The sequence below is a fragment of the Convolutriloba macropyga genome, chromosome 7 (genome assembly GCF_964194025.1).
Source record: "Convolutriloba macropyga chromosome 7, txConMacr16.3, whole genome shotgun sequence".
Lineage (NCBI taxonomy): Eukaryota > Metazoa > Xenacoelomorpha > Acoela > Convolutidae > Convolutriloba > Convolutriloba macropyga.
Window position 1 is genome coordinate 27715366 of NC_134474.1, and position 22433 is coordinate 27737798.

The 22433-nt window shown below is 36.6% G+C and overlaps 1 protein-coding gene across 1 annotated transcript; it reads right to left on the reverse strand.

Annotated features, from left to right (window-relative positions):
• Positions 1-1261: 1261 nt before the first annotated feature.
• Positions 1262-19934, reverse strand: LOC142342184 (uncharacterized). The gene is made up of 8 exons (XM_075393408.1): positions 19781-19934; positions 9721-9863; positions 8193-8261; positions 7562-7742; positions 6786-6851; positions 2594-2657; positions 2373-2493; positions 1262-1755 (listed from the first exon to the last, which is right to left on the reverse strand). Exons 1-8 carry the CDS (start codon positions 19866-19868, stop codon positions 1471-1473), a joined length of 1017 nt encoding a protein of 338 aa, XP_075249523.1. The 5' UTR covers positions 19869-19934; the 3' UTR covers positions 1262-1470.
• Positions 19935-22433: the final 2499 nt, after the last annotated feature.

Sequence of the window (22433 nt, forward strand, 5' to 3'; positions counted from 1 at the left end):
TTATACAGTTACCTTTTTAGGTGATATCTTCTGTTTTGCAAAAATATCCTATTTCCAGTGTTAATAACAGCACATTTCTTAACCATTCTTAATAATACTGTTGTAACAACACGCTCACAGTTCCAACGTAAAGTTCACTTTTCTTTTTGGAGGTTACAGTCACGTTCATTTAAGTGTTGATAACTTGTTGGTGGGTGGTCGGACGGTGTTCACAAATTTCGTAACCAAACAATGATCACTATAAGTGCAGCTTCTTTAACTTTTGTAAAAATCCTATAAAAATTGCTACATGGGGGTAGCTATATTTGCGACACGGTATTACCTTGATTTCTTTTTAAAAGATTTTTTTAAGCTTAAAAGCTTTAAGTTTCTAACTCTCTCATACACAGTTTTGCTGAGTAATGGAAACATGTTGACAGCTCAATGTGCTTTTGTTCAGTAATTTTTTTCGTTTACGCATCTCAAATACCAAAATAATCTAACCTAACCTAATTGAAATAACCTAATATATACAAACCTGAAGTCAAAGGCCTTACAAAATTTTTTACAACATCTAAAATAATAAGCTCTTGCTGATCTGTAACTTAAAAAAAAACTAACCGCAGAGAACCATTTGATTAGTGCAGTAATATGGGAATTATTGAGGACCACTTAGTTTGGTTGCCTTTCTTAAACTTTATCGAATCCTACGTAATTTTTGCATACAATGATTAAGCAGTATATTATTAAACTGTTGTTTATTATCTTTTAGTGTTGCAGTGCGTAATTACTTCAGTGGTAAGTTTTAGACTGGTTATACCTACAAGACTTTTCTTTTTGAATGGAAAAATGATTTGAAGGAGAAATATACATCTTTTAGTATTTCGACTGAAAAAGAAGCGCCTGTTATGTATTTCGAAGTACTCTTACAGAAATACAACTTTTCGTAATGTCTGGAACTGAAAGCAGGCAGGACCTACTCGGGTTGACCCCATAATTCAAAAAGTTATAAAATTACAACTTCATATTATGGCGTTTTTGAAAAGTTGTAGTCAGAGAACTTTCATAAAAGGGAGTTCTATGGAATTAAATTTTCATGAAATTTTTCATTAAATTTTCATAAAAACATCTTATACTAACTTCTGTGTTGAATAATTAAGCTCCGTAATTTCTGACTGGTTCTTCTAGTTTAGCACCAAATCTCATTATTTTAGTGTTGATTTTGTTTTCTAAGTTTGGTTCCTAAATTGTTATTCCCTGTACCAGTGATTAGAAAACGTAGTTCCTCAGTTATTTAGCATTTCGAATTGATAGCGGCTTAGTTATCAGTCAAATTAACCATCATAATTTGTTTTGTGAACTGCAAAATCTGTGTTCAATGCCACAAAAATTTTAACAAAAAACTACTAAAATCAATTTTAATACACTCGATGTCAAAACCTTGCAGTTAATAATCGGTTGCTCCAATTTCGTTCTTCTATTTACCGAAATTTAGTTCATCATGTTTTTGAAAGACCTCATTATTTTGTCCGCATTGCTTTCCTTCCCCGCTTTCATTTCATTCTGAGATGAGGCGGCCGCAAGTTGACTCTTCTTAAACGAATCGGAGAACTCGTGGCTGGTCGAGATCTTGAAATAGTCACTGTCAGTATCGGGTGTGTTTATATCAAGGTCAGGGTGTTGAAGAACAGTCGGGTCCACAAACTGGCATCGGGCGCTTCTGTTCATGGGTAAAATTTGACACTCAGTGTAATAGAGAGGTTGGGGCTCCAGTACCTAAATTATTTCTCCGTTAACTGGCCACATGCTCCCCCAGTCACAAAAGATAGAAAAAAAACATGCGACATTTTTTTTCCAACCCCAATTTTGGGGGTTGAAACTTTGTTTTTACAAGTAAGACTTTACGCTTCATAAAAGCACGCAGTTTTGCTTGTCCAGTTCTGTCAGCACAGGAGCCGTATATTTTATAGAAGTTGCAAATTTGTACTGGCTACAGCGGTTATAATTTGGTGGCTATCACGCTCTTTTGACCTCAATTAAAATTAGGTTCAAGCCCTGAAATCAAAAATTGGTACAAAGAGAACGGCCTTTTCTTTTTCATGAAATAAAAGTAGGGTTTTAGCACATCTATTGAGATAACTAATAATTTGGATTACCGCTTGTGTATATTAAGCTACTTCTTTTTCGCGTATCGAAATATGAAAGTATTTAAACGATGCCGATAGGCCAAGTGAAGCAAAATGCTTGAACAGGTTATAGAACACGTACCATTGCATATTAATTGATAGCATAGCTGGTTGAAAGTATTATGTACTCTCTAAACACGCCGTGGCGAAGTGGTACAAATCGAATAGATCCGACAAACAATGTCTACCATAAAGGATATTACATACACTGTCTAGTTTCGCTTTCTGCTTCTTGTACTGAGATGACTTTTGAGGAAATAGTTCACTGATTTTCCTACTGTTGCCGCTCGTTTTATTTGTCGCCTTCACTGATCCCATCTCACTGATTCTATCAAAACGATTTTAAGTGATCAACATTTATGTTTACTTCTAATTTAGATATTTCGCACAAATTCAGAACTCATAAAATCGTAGCAAATTGTACTAACTTCCTGCGAAATTTCTCTCTTTTCGATCCTTTCATTTCCGCCGACATTTGGAGCGCATTTTCATCTAAATAGGCAAATACCTGTAATATAAGTTATCCGACAACACGCTGTCCCTTTCTTATCAAAATTGGAGGCTCATTAATGTGTGTTCGCACATGATGTTCCGACCCGAGCTCATCTACATTTTTGACTTAATTGTCAACCAAATGAAGAGATAAAATTAGATGTTTCAGTTTAAAAAACTCGTTACAAAACCTAATAACTAATTGAATTACATAATGCGATGCCTCATTACAACACTCACGAGATCTGCCGTTAAAAAGATTACGAGAAAAAAAAACAAACAACAAAATAAGCAAAAACAGAAATTTCAAGGCAAAAACTCAATATCTAAATTTAAAAGCACCTAGTAACGACGTCAAAATGCAATCCGATAAAACCTTAACTGCACAAGCTTAATTTTTCCTAACTATACAGCAGTTGGTAATTTTCCTTAATGAGTCCAGGTAACAAGTCGGCAAAGAGAAGAAATAATGAGGCGAAATTCAAAAATCAATGAACACTTAAACAAATAATTTCAAAAGTCTTGAAGATCATTAGCTTATAACGAAATAAATCTTGATAAATTTAGTAAAACCTCATTATGAAACCCAGGGCACCTGCCTTTAGTTAGACTAATCCATGGGGAACGGACTAAAGAAAAACTCAAAAAATTACAAACATTTTGCGAAAACAAATTATTGAAGCCATTAAAGTCATTAGTTTTTATCAAAAAAATATGTATTTTCATTTCAGTTTTTTTAATACTATTTCAAATGGGATTATACTGAAGAAATTGATAAGTTCATTTGGGTCAGATTTGAAAATCATTAGGATCTATTATTACGCGAATTTTCTAAAAGAAGAGAAAAGGAAACATTTAATCCACTCTCAAAAACTTTATGAAAACGCATATTCTCCAACAAACAAAAACATCAGTTACGACATGAAATCAGAAAGCATGTAAATGTTTGGAATACAAAGAACTGGATGGGAGCCCTTAATGGTGAGAATAAGTTAAAAGTTTATGACAAGTACAACGAAAACTGAAAAAAAAGTGAAAATTTTTTTAAATGTATAATATCATAAACTTTATCACTGTTCGCTATAAACTCACTTCATCGGGTAACAGCATTCATCCAATACTTATTTTCAAGCTGTGAGACCAGTCAGTATTTTACGGCTACATAATGAATGAAGAACAGGCAAAAACAGTAAATTCAAAAAAAAACCAGCGAGAAAAGTGATGAGCGAAAAGCCATTAAAAATAACAAACTTTCATTACAAAATTTTCTATTTCCAATTAATTCCTCAACAGCAATTAAATTCTTCTTTTTTAACAATATGATTTCAAAAAAAAACACAAAAATGACCATGCACACTAAAACCACGAAATTTTTGAGACAACTCATCGTATCAACGCCATTAGATTCAATAGATTTCAAGGGAAGCCAAAAAATGCGCTAAACTATGACTGGATGGGACAACAACAATGTTGGTATTTCATAAGTCATCAATAAGACATTAAAACAAGTCATTGACTATGAAAACAACAACAAATGCAAGCAAAATCCAAAAATTCAGTAGAAAAGTGCGAGAAGAAAGTGTCGAGCCATATAAACCTAAGCGTTTCTCTAAAAACATTATCTATGATCGCTTCAACGACTTATCTAAGCCAATGGGAGCAATCGATATTGAGATAATCTGGTTTAAAATAAGGTTTAAAAAGGAAATAAAATTACAATAAGAAGAATCCAGAAATTAAAAATTGAAAAAAAAATTAAAACTCGTGCATCGAAGTCATAAAACCAATAGTTAGAAGATAAAACCTCTATGCCGAACAAAAAGAGTTGCAGTACAAGAAATCGGAAGGTTCCCGTCTTCAATACTGAGACTGACTTACAACCCACGAAAATATGTTTAAGATAAAAATGTTCAAAAAAAATTTTGAAAAGTTATTTTTAAAGTCCTTACAGTCATTATAATCAATAGTTTTCAACGGAAATCAATAAAAACGCTAAATAATGCCTCGATGGGAAAACAGGGTTGTTGGTAATTCGTAAATCACCAATACAACATCACATTGAGTTTTTTTACTATGGAAACAACAACAAATAGAGGCAAAAAATAAAAATTCAGTAGGAAGCGTGTCGCAGCCATTTCAACCATCAGTTTTTCTCTGAAACTTTTATTTCAGATTCGTTGAACGTCTTCCTTACACCAATGGGAACTTTCAATATTATAATAATGAGATACCAATTCAAAAACAACCAAATTTACGAAAAAGTTATCCAAAAATTTTTAAAAAAAAATAAGAAAACTTGTGGCATTGAAATCATAAAACCAATAACTATAAGATAAAACCTCTAAACAGAACAATTATAGTAGCAATAGAAGAGAACGGGTTACTTTCATGAAGCACATTTATGGTAGCAAAAGAAGAGAGCGGGTTCCTGTCATTACTGAGACCGAATTACAATTCACGAAAATGAGTTTACGATTAATTAATGTTCAAAAAAATTTCCGAAGAAACATTTTTTAAGTCTTTACAGCCATTAAATTCAGTAGCCTTCAAAAGATGTCAATAAATATGCTCTGTCTTGCATCAATGGGACAAAAAGGATGTTTGTCCAGCATAGGTAATCAAAAAGAAATCACAATAAGTCTTTTGACTATGAGAACAACAAAAAATAGAGGCGAAAACCGAAAATTCATTAGAAAAGTGCGCGAAGAAAGTGTTGAAGTCATTTAAACCATGCGTATTTCTCTACAAATTTTATCTATGATCTATTGAGCGTCTACTATAAACCAATGGGAGCTATCAATATTAAGATAATGTGATAAGATTTCAAAAGGAACCAATAATACGAAAACATCGAAAATATTAGAAAATTTTTTTCGAAATCTTGTGGCTTTGAAATCAAGTGAACCATAGTTAGAATATAAAACTGATAACCAGATTGATTTTTGTTGCAGTAGGAAGGAAATGGGTCCAGTAATTACTGAGACTGACTTGCAGTTCACGAAAATAGATTTATGACTGGTTAATGCTGAAAAAATTTTCCGGAAACCCTTTTTTCAAAGTCTTAACGGCCATTAGCTGTCCATTTAAAGAACTAGATAGGTTCATTTAGTTTTTTTTCGAAACCTATTGCTTCTTTAGTCAACGAGTTGATGCCATAAGACTCCAAAAATATTGTAAAACCTAAAAAAAAAATCAAATTTTCAATTAAAGTTACTAAAACTCAGAGTCGAAGCCGAAAAAAGATAAGCGATTCCCTGAAAACAAAGATTTTGTTCTTTGGGCTTCATTTGATTGTAAATGAGGTCTGTCATTAACGGAATTTGTTGATATGAAAACTGACTAATCTCTAGGTGACTTAAAAAACAAAAAAAATTATGAAAAGTTTTCTTAGAAAGGAGCTCTCAATTAGAATTCGAATTTTCTTGATAGTAAACTTCCCCATGAGACCAGAATTAGTTTTCTTATCGCCTTTTGTCTATTAGGAGTAAAAAATTGATTGATTCAATTGTGGAGTGAAATAAAATTTTGAATCACTATTTTTATAGAAAAAACTCCTAATTTGAACGAAATTCCCCTAAAAGTTAACAAAAGCATCCCAAATATCACGCGTTCACACAAAACTCTAAACCTCGATAACTACTAGACAAAATCGAAATTTAAAAAACCTTTCTAATTTCGAATTCTATAATGGGCGAGCTTTTTTATGATACCACTAACATTTCTCTACGATGAATAAATCGATCGGCCAAAATTGTCTGAACAAAAAAGCCATTTGAGTATATAGTTCCTCCCCTTCAAGAGGGGTCGGAACAACTAGATTTTTCAATTTGGGTGTTAGATTAACTCTTTAAATCGTTGCTGCTTACTTCCGATCACAGTTAATTCTCAGCTTCATCTTTTTTGTCCATGTTTTCGGGCTTTTCGCAATTATTTTTGCACACGCCCTTATTCGTTTTTTGGACTGATGTGTAGTTAACTTTGTATTTCTTATAACCATGGTATCGTAAACAACGTTCCATAGTTGTGAAACCGGGGCGTTTTCTGATTAGAAAACATTTAAAGCTACTCAAACCGCGACAGTTTTCTGGCAAACAATAGATAAAACATTTTGACCTGAAGTCTGTTTACCTATATCGTCGTCAACTGGCACCGCAAAGATGACAGTGTCGTCTTCTCCCAATCCCAAGAATGTTCCTAAAAATTTGGGAAAATCTATAAATTTGGTAATACATTCAAAGACACTTGAATTTCTTTTGAAAAAACAAAACTTCCTTGGAATTCAACCAAAATATTGCGTGACTTGTATTTTTAGAAGATTTTTGAAGCTTATGCAAATCTAAAAACTTTGCCTTGTATTTGAGAACAAATGTAATGTGCCTGGAATTTCAAGAAATGATGGTGACCCTTGAATTTAAAGTACATAATTGATGTCCTTGGATCTTTCAAAACTTTTTAACATGTCTTGTGTAGCATGAACATAAAATATTCCTGGAATTTCAAGAAAACTTATAATCACTCTAATATATTATGAACCCTCGTATTCCTATTATCAATGTAACGAAAAAAGTTATGCCGATTCCAGATTCATGAAAAATTTCTTTGATGTTGGCTTTGATCTGCCAAGATCTGAACTGAAATTAACGCTTGAGATACAAAGAAACAACACTGATTGGATGATTCAAAGGTGAGATATGATGAATCAGGAGTGATATAGTACGGGACAATGGCCTCGGATTCTAACTTCAAACAGGGAAAAAACGGAAATTTTTTTATGTCAATAAACGTCTTCGCTTCGCAAATAATTTAGCTTCGTTTATTTGGGTTTCGCGGCAAGCCTTAAAATGTCAGGTTTGCGATATGGTGTGGGTGTCGAAGTTAATTGGTAGCCGAAAATACAATCATACGGCAGAGGTGTCGTCTTTCATGTAATGGGAGTAGGTCCACAGCCCTTCTGCCCCAGATGTCCCTGGTGAGAGGGTTCAGCTGGCTTACAGTGCACTCTAACAACAATTTGGCCAGCATTTGCTTCCTTATTGCCTGGAATCCTTTGGCAGCGGCCAGTAAATGAAGTGGTGTCTCGCCTAGCTTCAACGAAAATAAAAATGATAAAATGATCCCGCATCGCATAGCGCCAGACCTAAGCCCCCTAACTCGGTTTCTCAAACTACCAATGCAGGCGTTTGCTGCTCTTTTGCAAAATTGATCTCAGATCCAGGTGCTCAGACTGAGGTGACCTCTGATCAGATCATCTTCGAGTGCACACCTGCGCCTGGTGCGCTCGAATTAAATGGTCTGGAAAACTCTTTGATCGTACGAAAGTTTGGACAGTTGTCTTTAACTTGTCCGATCAGAGGTCACTTCAGTCTGCGATGGTCTGATCAGAGGACGCCCCAAACGCGCGATGGGACGATTCCAGGAGGCCTTGGAGTGCGTTTTCGTCTGATCAGAAGCAATTTTTGACAAATTTGAGTTTGAGGCATCAGAATGGATCAAAGGAAAAACAAAGAAGTGATAGGACACACTTTTTAATTGTACCTGATTCTTCTTTGAGAAGTCTGCTCCACATTTCCAATTCATTATTTTTGTTATCATGTCCAAGTCAACCTGGAACAAAACATTAATATTAAAGTATGCATAGAGCTAATCATTACGTACCCCTCTGTGCTACAACAAATGATTATCCATTGGCACATATGAAACCCAAACCAATATAGGGGCAATGCAAAAACGTAAATCATCTATTGAGAAGTGGTTAAAAGTGATAGAAACGCCTCGTTGGCGTCTGAGAAGTCTTGGAGGTCTCATCTGTCTGGAACCTCGACCCGGACAAAGCTGAACCTCTGGTGCATATAGTGCGACCAGAACCTCGATGATTCGAATGATTTCATAGGGTCACTTTAGAGACTTAACTGTCTGATGAAAGTTTAAACTATGACCTGATTGCGTGGAAAGATCACACAATGCGGTCAGGATAATTTGATCTATGCCCATTTCAAAGTCCTACTCAAATGCTGAGACTCAAATGCTGACAACAGCGTGTTGCCCGGAAAATTATTAGTCAATACTTTTTTGCCTGCATGAAGTTGTTGATTTAGCTGGGTGAGTAGATACAAGGCAAAATCAAAGACCGACAGACTTCTGTATCAATGATTTCGAACAATTTTTTTCAATTGTTTTCCTTGAATATTCATATTTTATCATAAGAACTTTTTCTAATGCAAGCATTTTAAAAACTTTTAGGCTATAAACTTTTTAAAAGGCAATGGCAGGTTGACTTCACCGAAGAAAATAACTGTTCTCAAACCCTATGATCAGACTGGATCAGACCGCAATAGCCACTCAATAGACAGCCCCAGACCACAATGACCTCTAATCAGAGCATCAGACATGCCACATCATGGCGCAAAACTTAGTATATTTGAATTTTTCTCCAAAGTGTAACTCGATGCACACTTGTGCGTTTGAAGCTGTTCCGAACAGAAGTTGCTTCGGTCAGGGACCTACACCTGGATGACAATGAGCCACTTTTTTATGGCAACGTTGTCAACAGAGGCGCCACAAAAGCACTATGAAGAACACATATTCAGGAGTTGTCCTTAAGTTTCCAGCAACAACTGCAAAACCCATATTTAAAAAATGTCAGCTGTTTTTGGAATGTTTCAGAGTGCACCCATTAGAGGACAATATAGAAACAACCAAAATAAGAACGCCAAAACTAAAGATCTTTTGTAATGAAGTCAAAAACTTATTCCTTTGTTATCCTATTTTGAAAAAGGTTTTTCTCAATTCAAACCATAGATCGGTCTCTTTTTATGAAAAAAGCACACATCCAATCATTCGTTTAATTACACTTGTTTTTGGTTCCCCCTACAGTCAGCATTATACAAAACCCGATATAGTTACCGTATTGAGAATTCCAGCCCCACCAAGTGGGGGTAAAATAGGAGAGAGCCACTTTTGTTATGAATTTGCATGCTAAATCACCTCTGGTATTTTCCTATATGCATTGAGGCTAATGAAACCATCGAGCACTAATGAGCTACAACTTTCAGAAATTTGTTACCGTTTGGGCTAAGTGATGTAGAACAGTGGACCCAGTGATGGGCAGCTCGAAGTTTACCCAGTATCTTCTGTCATCTTTACTGGCATTCATCAGCACTTGAAGAATAGTCATTCTGTCATTGTTGAAGATTGAGTGGATCCATTCTGCCTAAAAGATTTATACATCGTGTTCAACATTCTGTCCAGAAAAAAAACATGGGAACTAACGTAGAATTTCTGGATCCATTCTGCCCCCTTCACCGTTTTTGTATTACCCGACTTAGAATTTAATTTATGTTGCCATATCGATTGTTACTATGTAGAAATTATTACATACTTAACATCATATACTTATCTTACACATTCTTATGATTAATCCTCATTCCAGTTGAATGGTTGGTGACTTATCAACAAGTAGACGTACCAAAATATAGAATTTCGGATGAATCTGATTGGTTAATTGAGACATTTTAAACACTAACTTTATGCGTTCAATTATTCTAAGTTTGACATAGACTAATTCCAGATTATTTATTTTACTTTATCTAGCCGTGCTACGTGGGCCATGGTCATGCCTCAGTGGCCCGTTGACTTGATATGAATCTATCACAATCAAATGTGAGATCCGTTTCCTCCGAAAACACATACCTTTTATCTTTTAACGTAACTTTATTTGTGTAACTAAAATATACGTTAGCACTCACATCCTGTTTTAGGACACGGAGAATTTGTTGAGCAATCAACCCATTGGAAAACAGTATTAAAATTTGCTCAATTCTAATATGCCGACAATAAAAATTATATTTTGACACCTCTGTCTTATTCTCAATTATTCACCATTATTAACGCTTTCACTGTTAAAAAATCGCTTGCCTGCGAGTTCTGCTTAAACAAGGAATAAAGATATCAAACAAGAGCAAGAACCAACTGAAGACTTTTGGAACAACAAAAGACTTGGACATTTTGTTAACTAGATGACAATTATAGTGAAATGGCATCAAATGTTCAAAGTTAAAACCTGCTGTAAATTAAAACTTGTACCCCGAGAAGGAGAAATAAAATTAGAATTTTTTCCATTACTGCACCCAGTACATTACGCACCCCCACAGCGCGTGCCATTACATAGTAAATCAATGTAACACATAGCATGTCCGTCTGGGAGTGAAAAGAATATGCAACCAGTAAGCTTTGCGGCGCGGGGGGGGGGGGGGGCACCGAAAGGAACCACATTTTTTACAATTTTCTTATATTTTTAAAATGACTTGCAGAAATCAGGAAAATTTTTTCCTATTCGCAAGTAATAAGCACAAATCATCTCGACAAATCAATTGTTAAATATTTTTTCGCCTTCCGAATGGCTTCTTGCGCTGACCAATGTCGGCCATTTTAGACCACTATTGCGCCCATTTTAAGAATTGTACGAAATGTGTATTGAAGAAATAAAAAGATACATGCAAGAAACGTATACTAAAATTGATAAATCAATAAAGTGTTAAAATTAGGTCCAAAGAAGTATAGAGAGCTGAAATTTGTGACCTCATAGCTGTTACTATCTAAGGTATGCCGACCCAATTTCTACAAGAAAGTTTGAGTTTTCTCAATAACAACTGAATCATTCGTTAAGGCTGACTTGTGGACCCCTCACATCATCACATAGCAACATTACGAACTTTTGATTAAGCAGATTCTTAGATTTTATACTAGACGATTAGTTACCATAAAAGTGCAGTCGAAAGGTGAACAGACAAAACTGCGCCCGTAAAGCAGTCCAAAAACGAGACAAATTAATGGGCTTGTCGTGGTCGACAACACAGGTTAAAAGAATTCAATAAGTTGAACTTTAAATTAAATATAGAACTGAAAATATACCAAAAATTAGCTCGTATTTATAGTAACTATCTATGCAAAAAAATACAGAGAAGATTTAGATTAGCTGAAAAACTTTGAAATGATTGACATGTGAATAGATCTCAATTCCGAGTCCCGGATGTGATTTTCTATTTTCATCAATCATAAGAATCATATTTGGCCTAGGTACAATCGAGTTCATTAGTTGGAGGTCGGTGGGTGTTAGAATCAGGTTTCTGTTGGTGGGCGAATTTACTTCTGACATATGATTGATAGGTCAATAAGATAATGATATCACTAAGAGTGAACTAGAATTGAGTTAAGTTGTGTGGCCATTACATATCGACAAAATTCGTCAGGTAAGTTTTTCTTTTGTTCTTTGAAACTTTAATAAAGAAAACTTCTAAGTTTCTTGATTAATCTTTGGAACCATCAAATCCTCCCTCCTTTTTTAAGCAAGTTTGTGTGTATAAGTTCTCCAAATCTGTCGGGTTGTTTTCTGTTTCTTGTTGATGTTCGTGAAGGCTCTGATGGTTCGGGTTGTTGATGCTCTGAAGATGATGTGGCTGCAGAAGCTTCATCTTGTTCTGAAGGTTCACCATCTGTGTTCTGAAGTTGTGGTTCTGATTCAGATATGGTCTCTTCCACTGCTGTTTCAGTTTTCAAATTGTCCTTGTCGAGTCCTGCAATTTGGTTGTCGCTCGCTAGAATAGCCCGTGTTGATTTTTCGGGCTGTATGAAAGATGTGTTCAAGCCCTTCCTGATGATGAAGGCAGCAGGAATTGTCTCGGTCTTTTCACTGGCCGTGAAGAAAATGGCCGTGAAGAAAATGGGTCCAAATCTGCTATTGCTTGTAGTCACACTCTGCGTCCCAACAGGAGTTTAACTGGAGTTTTGCGCATCTGAACATTGTTTCCAATTGCCGCTTCTGATTCGCTTCGATGTGTATTTGAAGAGTCTGTTTGTTAAAGTTTGGGTTTTGATTTCTGCTTGGGTCACCAAATCACTCTGAGCGAAATATATGTTTTTGATTGCGAAGCACACTCGGTTGTTCTCGGATTCGTATTCGTCAAAATTCATTCTGCGAAAAGCATCAACATGGTGTATCTGCTCTCCTGGTGTCTATTTCAACTCATAGTTGAAGACCATTAGAGCTATGGCCCATCTTGTGATTCCTGCTGATGCTGTCTTCGGGATCTCCTCGTCTGGTGCAAAGAGATATTTGAGTGGTTTGTTGTCCGTCTGTAGGTTTAATCGTCTTCCAAAAAAATTGCTTCAATCTTGTGACCTCAAACATAATTGCCAATGCTTTCCGCTCTATGTTCGAATAGTTTTGGTCCGCTGAAGTCAATTTTCTGGATACATATATATCTGGATGTCCTTCTTGCGAAAGAACCCCGCCAAAGGCTTTTTCAGAGGCGTCAGTAGTAACTGTTGCTTCTTTTTGTAAGCTGTATAGCTGTTCAAGTGGACAAGCACATAATTTTTTTTGTCTTCAAAGTTTTTATTTTGCACTTTGCCCCATGAGAAATCGCTTTTTCTCAAGTCATTTAAGGGTAGCTTTTTTGTCGCAAAATCAGGAATCATTCATCAGTTAAAAGTTGCTAGCCCAACAAAAGATTCAAGTTGTTTGTTGTTAGTCGGTGCTTTTGCATATTTTATTTTTTCAATAAGTCTGGAATCTGGTGCTATTCCCTCGATTGAAATGGAGTATCCCAAACAACTAACGCTATCGACTAGTTCTCAGTTAGATTTTTTCTCATTAATAGTAAAATTTTTCTCACATAGTCGACTGTTGACTGCAAGCATTCTTTTGGCGAACTGCTCCTTGGTCGTTATATACACCAACACATAATCTTGAAAGATCACAACGCCCATGATTCCTTTGAGTGCCAATTCGACGCAATTTTGGAAGATTGAGGAAGATTTTTTCAGTCCTTGAGGTAATCTGCACATCTTGAACAGTCCCTGAGATGTGTTGGTTGTGCATATATATTTTGCCTCTTCATCAAGTTCAATTTGAAAATAGTTATCTGAGACGTCAATTTTGCCGAAGTATGAGGCCCCATGTAGGTTGCGGAAGATCTTTTCCATGTCTGGTATTGAGTAGTCCTCATCCATGACCTTTCCATTGATATGCACTTTCAAGTCCACATAAAGTCTCAGTTCTCTACTATGCTTTCTCTGTCACATCACTGGAGATGCATTAGTGACTCCTCATGGCTGTACTGGTTCATGGATGTCCTGCCAAACATCTGTTCCAGCTTTTGTGACCTTGTTTTGAAGAGGTAGAGGTTTTTATCTGGTTTTGCAAAATATTGGCTGTGATCCTGGTATCAGCTTCATAAGAGCTTTGTAACCCTTCACAGCGGGTAGGTGATCGGTTTTGATGTTGTTCACACCGTGCTTGCGTAGAAAGTCTCTACCAAGTAGTCCAAATTTTTTATCAGACTGCACCATTGCCAGTTGTTTTTGTGTGAGCATGCTTCCGTTCCAATCAACGTCACAAGTGAGTGACACCAGAAGCGTTAATTTGATGACCATCAAAAGCTTCCAGATGTCCTTTTTTTTACCATGCAACAGGTTTACCAAGCTCAGTCCATATTTTTGATAGTATCACTGTGCTATCTGCACCTGTGTCTACCTGCATTTTTTTTTGCAGAATTCAATAAAATATATTCTCATGTCGCGGACATGATAAAGATTTGTTCTTTAGTATAAAACTTTCCCATCTCCGATGGCGGAGATGCTTGTTCTGAGGAAACATTTTCTTCTTCACAAAAGTTATTTTGTTTATTGTTTTTGCCTGAATTTGATTGGGGTTTGCTTCTGCACATTTTTGAGAAGTGTCCAACATTTTCACAGGTGTTGCATTTTTTTTACTTACAGCTGGACGGGGTCTACTAGAGTGTGGCGCACCTCCACACCTACTGCACATGTTGTTGCTTTTATTAGCCGTAAATTTTTCAGTTGTTTTCGAAAGGCTTTTTTGAAGTTGAAACCGACTTCTGCTTTTACAGTGAAAGGCTTATTATCTGATGAAGAACTTGCAAAATCCATTGCTTGTCTTCTGAACTGTAAACCATCAGTCATTTTAGTAACCGACATTGCTCGTTTTACTGTATTACCATCTAGTAGTCTAAGTTTTGCTTCAGGGTCCCTCAAACCTGAGATAAACTTTATTTTTACCAACTCTTTTTTGGGGTTGGCCGCTGTTTTGTGTTTTTCGAAGTCACACTAGCGGGCTTCCTCTCTAAAACGCGCGAGTGTCTATCAAATTTCTAGAACGCTTTTTGTTCCTTAGTTTAAAATTTGAATCCTCGCGCATGACAAGTGAATAGATATTAGTTCCGTGTCCCGGATTTGATTTTCTATTTTAATAAACATTTCGTGAGAATCATATATGGCCTAGGTACAATCGAGTTCATTAGTTGGAGGTCCGTGGGTGTTAGAGTCAGGTTTCTGTTGGTGGGCAAGTTTACTTCTGACATATGATTGATAGGTCAATAAGATAATGATAGCGCTAAGAGTGAACTAGAACCGAGTTTAGTTGTGTGGCCATTACATATCGACAAAATTCGTCAGGTAAGTTTTTTTTGTTCTTTGAAACTTTAATAAAGCAAACTTCTAAGTTTCTTGATTAATCTTTGGAACCATCAAATCCTTCCTCCTTTTTCAAGCAAATTTGGGGGTATAAATTCTCCAAATCTGTCGAGTTGTTTTCTGTTTCTTGTTCATGTTCGTGAAGGCTCTGATGGTTCGGGTTGTTGATGCTCTGAAGATGACGTGGCTGCAGAAGCTTCATCTTGTTCTGAAGGTTCACCATCTGTGTTCTGAAGTTGTGGTTCTGATTCAGATATGGTCTCTTCCACTGCTGTTTCAGTTTTCAAATTGTCCTTGTCGAGTCCTGCAATTTGGTTGTCGCTCGCTAGAATAGCCCGTGTTGATTTTTCGGGCTGTATGAAAGATGTGTTCAAGCCCTTCCTGATGATGAAGGTAGCAGGAATTGTCTCGGTCTTTTCATTGGCCATGAAGAAAATGGGTTCGCACAAGTCCAAATCTGCTATTGCTTGTAGTCACACTCTGCGTCCCAACAGGAGTTTAACTTGAGTTTTGCTCCTCGTTTCTGAAATGTTGCGATGGGTCATTAGTGTCCTTTACAGGAATGCTCCAAATGACACATTAAGATTGGGACTCCATGCTTGAAGTGCCCACTTCACTGTCTGAACTGCTCTTTCAGCTAGTCCATTAGCTCTTGGATGATAGGCCGGTGACTCCATTTTCTTAATTCCCATTGATTCACACCACTGTTTAAGGTCACCTATTACAAATTTAGGACCATTATCAAATAGTAAAGTTTTTGATATTCCGAATCTTGCAAAGATTTGACTAAGATATAATATAACTGTTTCTGATGTTCTATTTTCCGCTGGGAAAGCTTCTATCCAGCCAAAACCCGCGTCAAGAAATACTAAGATATCGCTTTCGTCCTTAACATAACCCCAGTCCATGTGGAATTGTTCCCAAAAGTCGGCTTCTGGCCACGTAGAGACTGTTTTTCCCAGGCTAGGCCTGTTTATTTGTCAATTCTTACATTTACTAACAAAATGCTGACTGAACGTCCTGGGTAATGCCAGGTCGCCATGCTATCATTCTGACTGATGCCTCAGTTGCATTCTTCCCAAGATGTGTCTCATGCCTTTTTGCCAAAAGCAAGTGTCGTAATTTGGGTGTAATGAACGGAACAACACCTCTGAAGATGATTCCATTGTGTATAGTCATTGCATCTTTCTGTTGTTCGAACCTTTTTTCCGCTTCTGAACATTGTTTCCAATTGTTGCTTTTGATTCGTTTCAATGTGTATTTGAAGAGTCTGTTTGTTCCAATTTCGGTTTCAATTTCTGCTTGGATCACCAAATCACTCTGAGCGAAGTTTATGTTATTGATTGCGATGCAAACTCGATTGTTCTCGGATTCGTCTTTGTCAAAATTGATTCTGCTCAAAGCATCAACATGGGGTATCTGCTCTCCTGGTGTCTATTTCAACTCATAGTTGAAGCCCATTAGAGCTATGGCCAGTCTTGTGATTCCTGCTGATGCTGTCTTCGGGATCTCCTCGTCTGGTGCAAAGAGATATTTGAGTGGTTTGTTGTCCGTCTGTAGGTTAAATCGTCTTCCAAGAAAAATTTGCTTCAATCTTGTGACCATAGACACAACTGCCAGTCCTTTCCGCTCTATGTTCGAATAGTTTTAATTTTCTTTACACTGAAATCAATATTCTTTACACATATATAACTGGATGTCCTTCTTAGGAAAGAACCCCGCAAAAAAATTCTTCAGAGGCATCAGTAGTAACTGTTGCTTCTTTTTGTAAGCCGTTTAGCTGTACAAGTAGGTTAGCACATAATTCAATTTTGTGTCTGCAAAAGTTTTCTGTTGCATTTTGCCCCATGAGAAATCGCTTTTTCTCATGTCATTTAAGGGTAGCATTTTTGTCGCAAAATCAGAAATCATTCGTTAGTTAAAACTTGCTAGCCAAACAAACGATTCAAATTGTGTGTTGTTAGTTGGTGCTTTTGCATTTTTTGTTTTTTTGAATCGATATAATTTTGAATCGCCAATCTGATGTATTTATACAAAGTGTCTCAAATTTCTAGGATTCATTAGGCTCCTACGTTTATTATTTGCATCTTGCCCGCACATACTAAGAAACGAATTGGTTACCTGTAGGTCCTGTAATGTACCATCGATATTGATCTTGTTTTCTTTCTTCTCTGCGCGAAATTTTGCCACAAAAGACATAATCTACGCAGTAGTTGATTCTGCTTTCTGTAGATCCAAAATGTATCTGTCTGTAGCTGGTCTAGACACCATTGTCGTGGTCGGTAACAGGGTTCAAAAAAATTCAATGAGCTGAATTTTAACTGATACATGGAACTGAAAATTTACAAAAATTAACTTGTATTTATAGTACTTATCTATGCAAATTTGTACAGAGAAGATTTAGATCAGCTGAAAAAATTTCACTTGATTGACAAGTGAATAGATCTTAGTTTTGAATCCCCGATGTGATTTTCCATTTTCATCAACATTTCATGAGAATCTTTTACGGCCTAGGTACAATCGAGTTCATTAATTCGAGTTCGGTGGGTGTTAGAATCAGGTTTTTGTTGGTGGGAGAATTTACTTCTGACATATGATTGATAGGTCAATAAGATTATGATAGAGCCAAGACTGAACTAGTATTGAGTTTAGTTTGGCGGCCTTTACTTATTGGCAAAGTTCGTCAGGTAAGTTCTTCTTTTGTTCTTTGAAACTTAATAAAGGACACTTCTAAATTTCTTGATGTCTGCTTGAAACCATCATATGGCTCACATAGACAAAAAAATAAATTGCCACTTCGATTTCAATAAACACTGATCTTTTCTGTTTGTGCCCCTCCCCAACCCCCGTACGTTATGCAACCCCAGTTATAGTACACGTGCCATTACATTGTTAATCATTATGTAAAAATATTGCAGGTGCGTCGGGGGGGGGGGTGGGGTGCAAAAAAAATGCACCCACTAGGTTGGTGGGTGCACAGGGAGAAAAGATCCAAAATTTCTTTACAGTCTGAAAACCAAAATCACCTTAGCTTAGTGGTTAATGCCATTAACTGCCTGTTGGTTACTTCACCTGGCTGAGGTTGTTGGTTTAAACCCGAGTGCAGAAAACACATTTCGTGAAAATCAAAAAAAAGCAAATTAAGGGCTGGCTGCGTTGCAAAAGCGATAATTCTCTCATTTTGGGGCTCTGAATCATAATATATTAATTTTTTAAGCACTGTAATCCATATGTCGAATATTTTGAAATTCAAATCCTTTGAGTGACAAGGAATCACATATTTGTTCTCGATTTTGTTGCTGCGTTTTGGCTACTGTCTTTTGGTTTGGGTTGTACGCTGGAACAATTGCCGCTGATTTTATCTTTATGTATTTTTCAGCAACAAATAGTGTTTTGCGTTTACTATTTTTGGCCATTGACGCTCTTTCTTCAACACCGATTAGAATTTTCTCCTCTGAATATCTGCTGGATCTTATAAATGGCTATGAACTCTGATTGCAGTTTGTAATACAACACTGCCCCGAGGATGCGCCATTGTTAAGTGGTTAATGCCCACTATTAATACTGTCTACAAGATTGAGCAATTCGTATTTTTTGTTTGTTTGATTTAATTCCATGGTAAAGTCTACAAGATTGAGCAATTCGTATTTTCTGTTTTGTTTGATTTAATTCTATGGTAAAGTCAATTGTTATTATGACGCCATACATAGTGAGACAGTCTTTTGTTTGCTTGTAAATGAAAACAAAGCTTTTCAATGTCTTTAACAACAAGTTTATTGCCCACTATTAATACTAAAATGATTGATAGAGTTTTGCATAATTGTGTGATTAGGGTTTGCTGACTAATGCGTTGCGTCACTGCTTTTAAAAATTTTTCGACAATATTAATGAGACTGGTATGCCTGGGACTGTTTTGCCTGTTTTTTGGGTTTCTTTTTTTCTGGGACTCTTTTGCCTGGACACGAGCCAAATATGTGGTATATGTAATTCGCAATAACAGGAGAAAAAGCTATTGCAATTTTTATCTACAGACAACGCTGTCTGAAAAATTTAACGGAATTATGATGTCATAAATTTTTATAAATATCACTTAATCTGAGCTCTTTAATTGTTTAAAAGTTTCTGTTTTGAAGTTCGTGTTTCAGTTTTAATGAATTGTCTTGGTATTGCTAATTTCGTTGAGGAATTTTAAAAAAGCTCTTGGGTGCTTTTAAGATCAATTTAACTTAAATTTGAATCCATTTGAAAGCATTTACTTTTTAAGTACAACTGACATTACCGAATTTCGAGCGTTCTTCTCGAATCAATTCCGTGCATTTATTTTATTTTGGAGTATTTTTATGCTTCAGTTATTGTTATATTAAATAAAATGAGGCCTTCAGAACTTCAGAAATCCGACGAAAAGTAAGAAAGGAGGGCTAACGTGGGGTTACAAATTCGAGAACACAACAAACAACTGATTTAAAAATATGTCGAAAAAGTTTGAAAAAGTCGTATATTCAGCTCATAATTCTCCCCACAAGAGTTATTTGATTGGTGTAAAAGCTTAGCGCTTTTTAGACATCTATTCCATAGTGTAGCAAAAAAGGAGCCAATTTGGGTAACTATCTGAACTGAAGTTGTACATAAACTTGCCTGCGATTCAGTGGACACTTTGGTAGCAGTTTCTTCAAGGCTAGAGGTAATATTGCTTTCTACATCATTGCCAAGGAGTGACATTACGAAGGCTACGATGTGAGAATCTTAAACAATAAGCTATCTACGCGCTAGATAGTTGGTATTCTAGTATATTTGTTTCTAATGATAATGAATAATGTGACCATAGATTCAAATTTGCATTCAAATTTGCATTCGCAAATGTTCAAGAACTGGTTCTGAAATCGTCTAGTCAGAGATCGAATACATTTGTGTCAACGGAACGTAACGACTCTTATAAATGCTGGCTAATGTAACCAGTTTATAAAATGTTCGTCAAATTACTTTTAGCAATGCTTAATGAGAGAAATTTTGTGTTGATTCGTTGTGAACAGATCATTTTGGGCTCCTGCAAAAATTAAATTTGGGCTCCTGCGATAAATCCTAGAAATCCTAGCTGAGCTTAACTGTTGTTTACCTCTCTTTGAGACAGTGAAGTAAAACATTAGCATTAATAAAAAATCTTTGCAATATTCAGCTAAGATCAGTTAGTTATATTCTGACGTTTCTTGTTCAGCCGCGAGAACTATTTTCTACTCAGCACTCGAGACTTTTTACGGAAACACCACATACCTAAAAAATATGCTTCAAAGTCGTACGTAAAATTTTAACACAGAAATCAATCATCTCGAGAGCAACATTGTGAAAAAATATTCCAAAATTTAAGAATTCTTCAATTTTCACACAGTTTTTCGCCATAACAATTTTGAAAAAATGTTTCCTTTTCTGTAAAAAAACGCCAGTGCAAAACAATATACAAATTCAAACAATTGTTTTGCACTGGCGTTTTTTTACAGGAAAGGAAACATTTTGTCAAACATTTTTTGTCAAACGTTTTTTGTCAAAAGGAAACATTTTGTCAAAGCTTTTGTTAACTCAGTAAAGAACTGTAGTTCGATATTTGAATTCATTCATGTAAGCTGCATTATAGCAAGCATTACAGCAACAACATGTACGCAACGTATAAGCATTAAGACGTACAATTCAACTCTTTTGATGTTTTTGATGTTCATTTAACAGATTTTTTTGTCTGATGTCGTTGACGTCAAATTGGTTCGTATTCAATCAACAATTGTGTAGAAAACCTTAAAATATTAAGCCCAAAACCACCTTAATTGATACATATCGTTGTTATATTTACTTAAAATTAGGTTAAACGAACTTTTTTGGAACTTTCTACGCATATTTGAAGGTGTAAGAATTTTATTTCATTTCTCGATGATGATTGGTTAATAACTCGTTCATTTACTACGTAACATTCTCCGGCCCGGAAGACGATGTTGAGAAAACTGGACCAAGTTTTACAAGCGGTCGGACGAGTCAACCGTTTGACGTGCGTAAAAAGGCGGAGAGCGCGACGCTATCGGCGCCGTAACGAAGTTCCACAATCCTAGTGGTGGGGTAGTAACCCCAAGGGTTGATTTCCTCAGCTAATCAAACCAAGTCAACGGTCTTAAGGCGATGATTGGCAGGCGTCTGCCCCTTAGAGCGTCGGTTCAACGTCGGTACGTACTCTCTGATCCAACGGGCGTAACGTTTACGATGGTCAAATTCATTATTGCCGACAACAGACGGAATACCGATAGAGTATTTACCTAAAAGAAAAAGGTGGTTAGGCGTTATAGCGTTCAAATTGCACGGATCAGCGCTTACGGTTGTTAAAGGACGCGAATTGAGAGCATGCTCCACAAGACAAAGGTATTATGCAGTAGCTCATCCGTGAGGCGACGCGTGCTATGAATAGTATACAACACGTACTTGAAACTGCGTACCAACCTCCCCCAGAAACCACCCTGATGTGGTGCACTGGGTGGACTGAATCACCACTTTATACCATTGTGAGCGAGCTCACCTGCAATATTGACAATGTTCCACTTTTCGACACCTTCTCGGATTTCTTTCTCCGCTCCAATAAAGTTAGTGTCATTGTTCGACCAAATCTTGGAAGGCGTACCCCTACGTGACACAAACCACTTAACTCGCATAACACAAGAACTGGTGTCCATGGATGTAACTTTCTCGACTTGGAGAGCGCGAGTAGTGAGACAGGTGAAGAGGAAGCCCCAACTTTTCTCGGTAGCACGGCGTACAGTAACATAGAAAAGCCCAAAGTAGTCAACGCCGGTGTCCGTGAATTTAGCAGACTGGTAAGCAAGTCTCTCCTTAGTTAAGTTGGACATGATTGGTTGCAATGTACAGCTTGGAATTCTCGGCATCTCAGGCTTTGTGCTTTGATGGAACGCAAAGATGATCTTTGTTTCAATTCTGTGTAGTGATCCTGGACAATTGATCTTAGGTATTCAACGCCTTGATGACAATGTTTTACGTGGGTGTGTTTAAGGAACAGTTTTACGAAGGGATGACCTGCATCTGAGATGATTGGGTAATTTACGTTAAACCCAACATCCATTAACCGCATGATGCGGCCCGAGGAACGAATTTGCCCATTTGAACTAAGGAACCGTGAATGTGGAGCGATTGGGCTGCTCCGTTAAACAGATTTATTGTCAAGAAGATCTCTTCTTTCGGTTTCAAAAGACTCTCCCTTCACCAAGTACTGTAGATGACGCTCGGCTTCGTTAAGCTCGG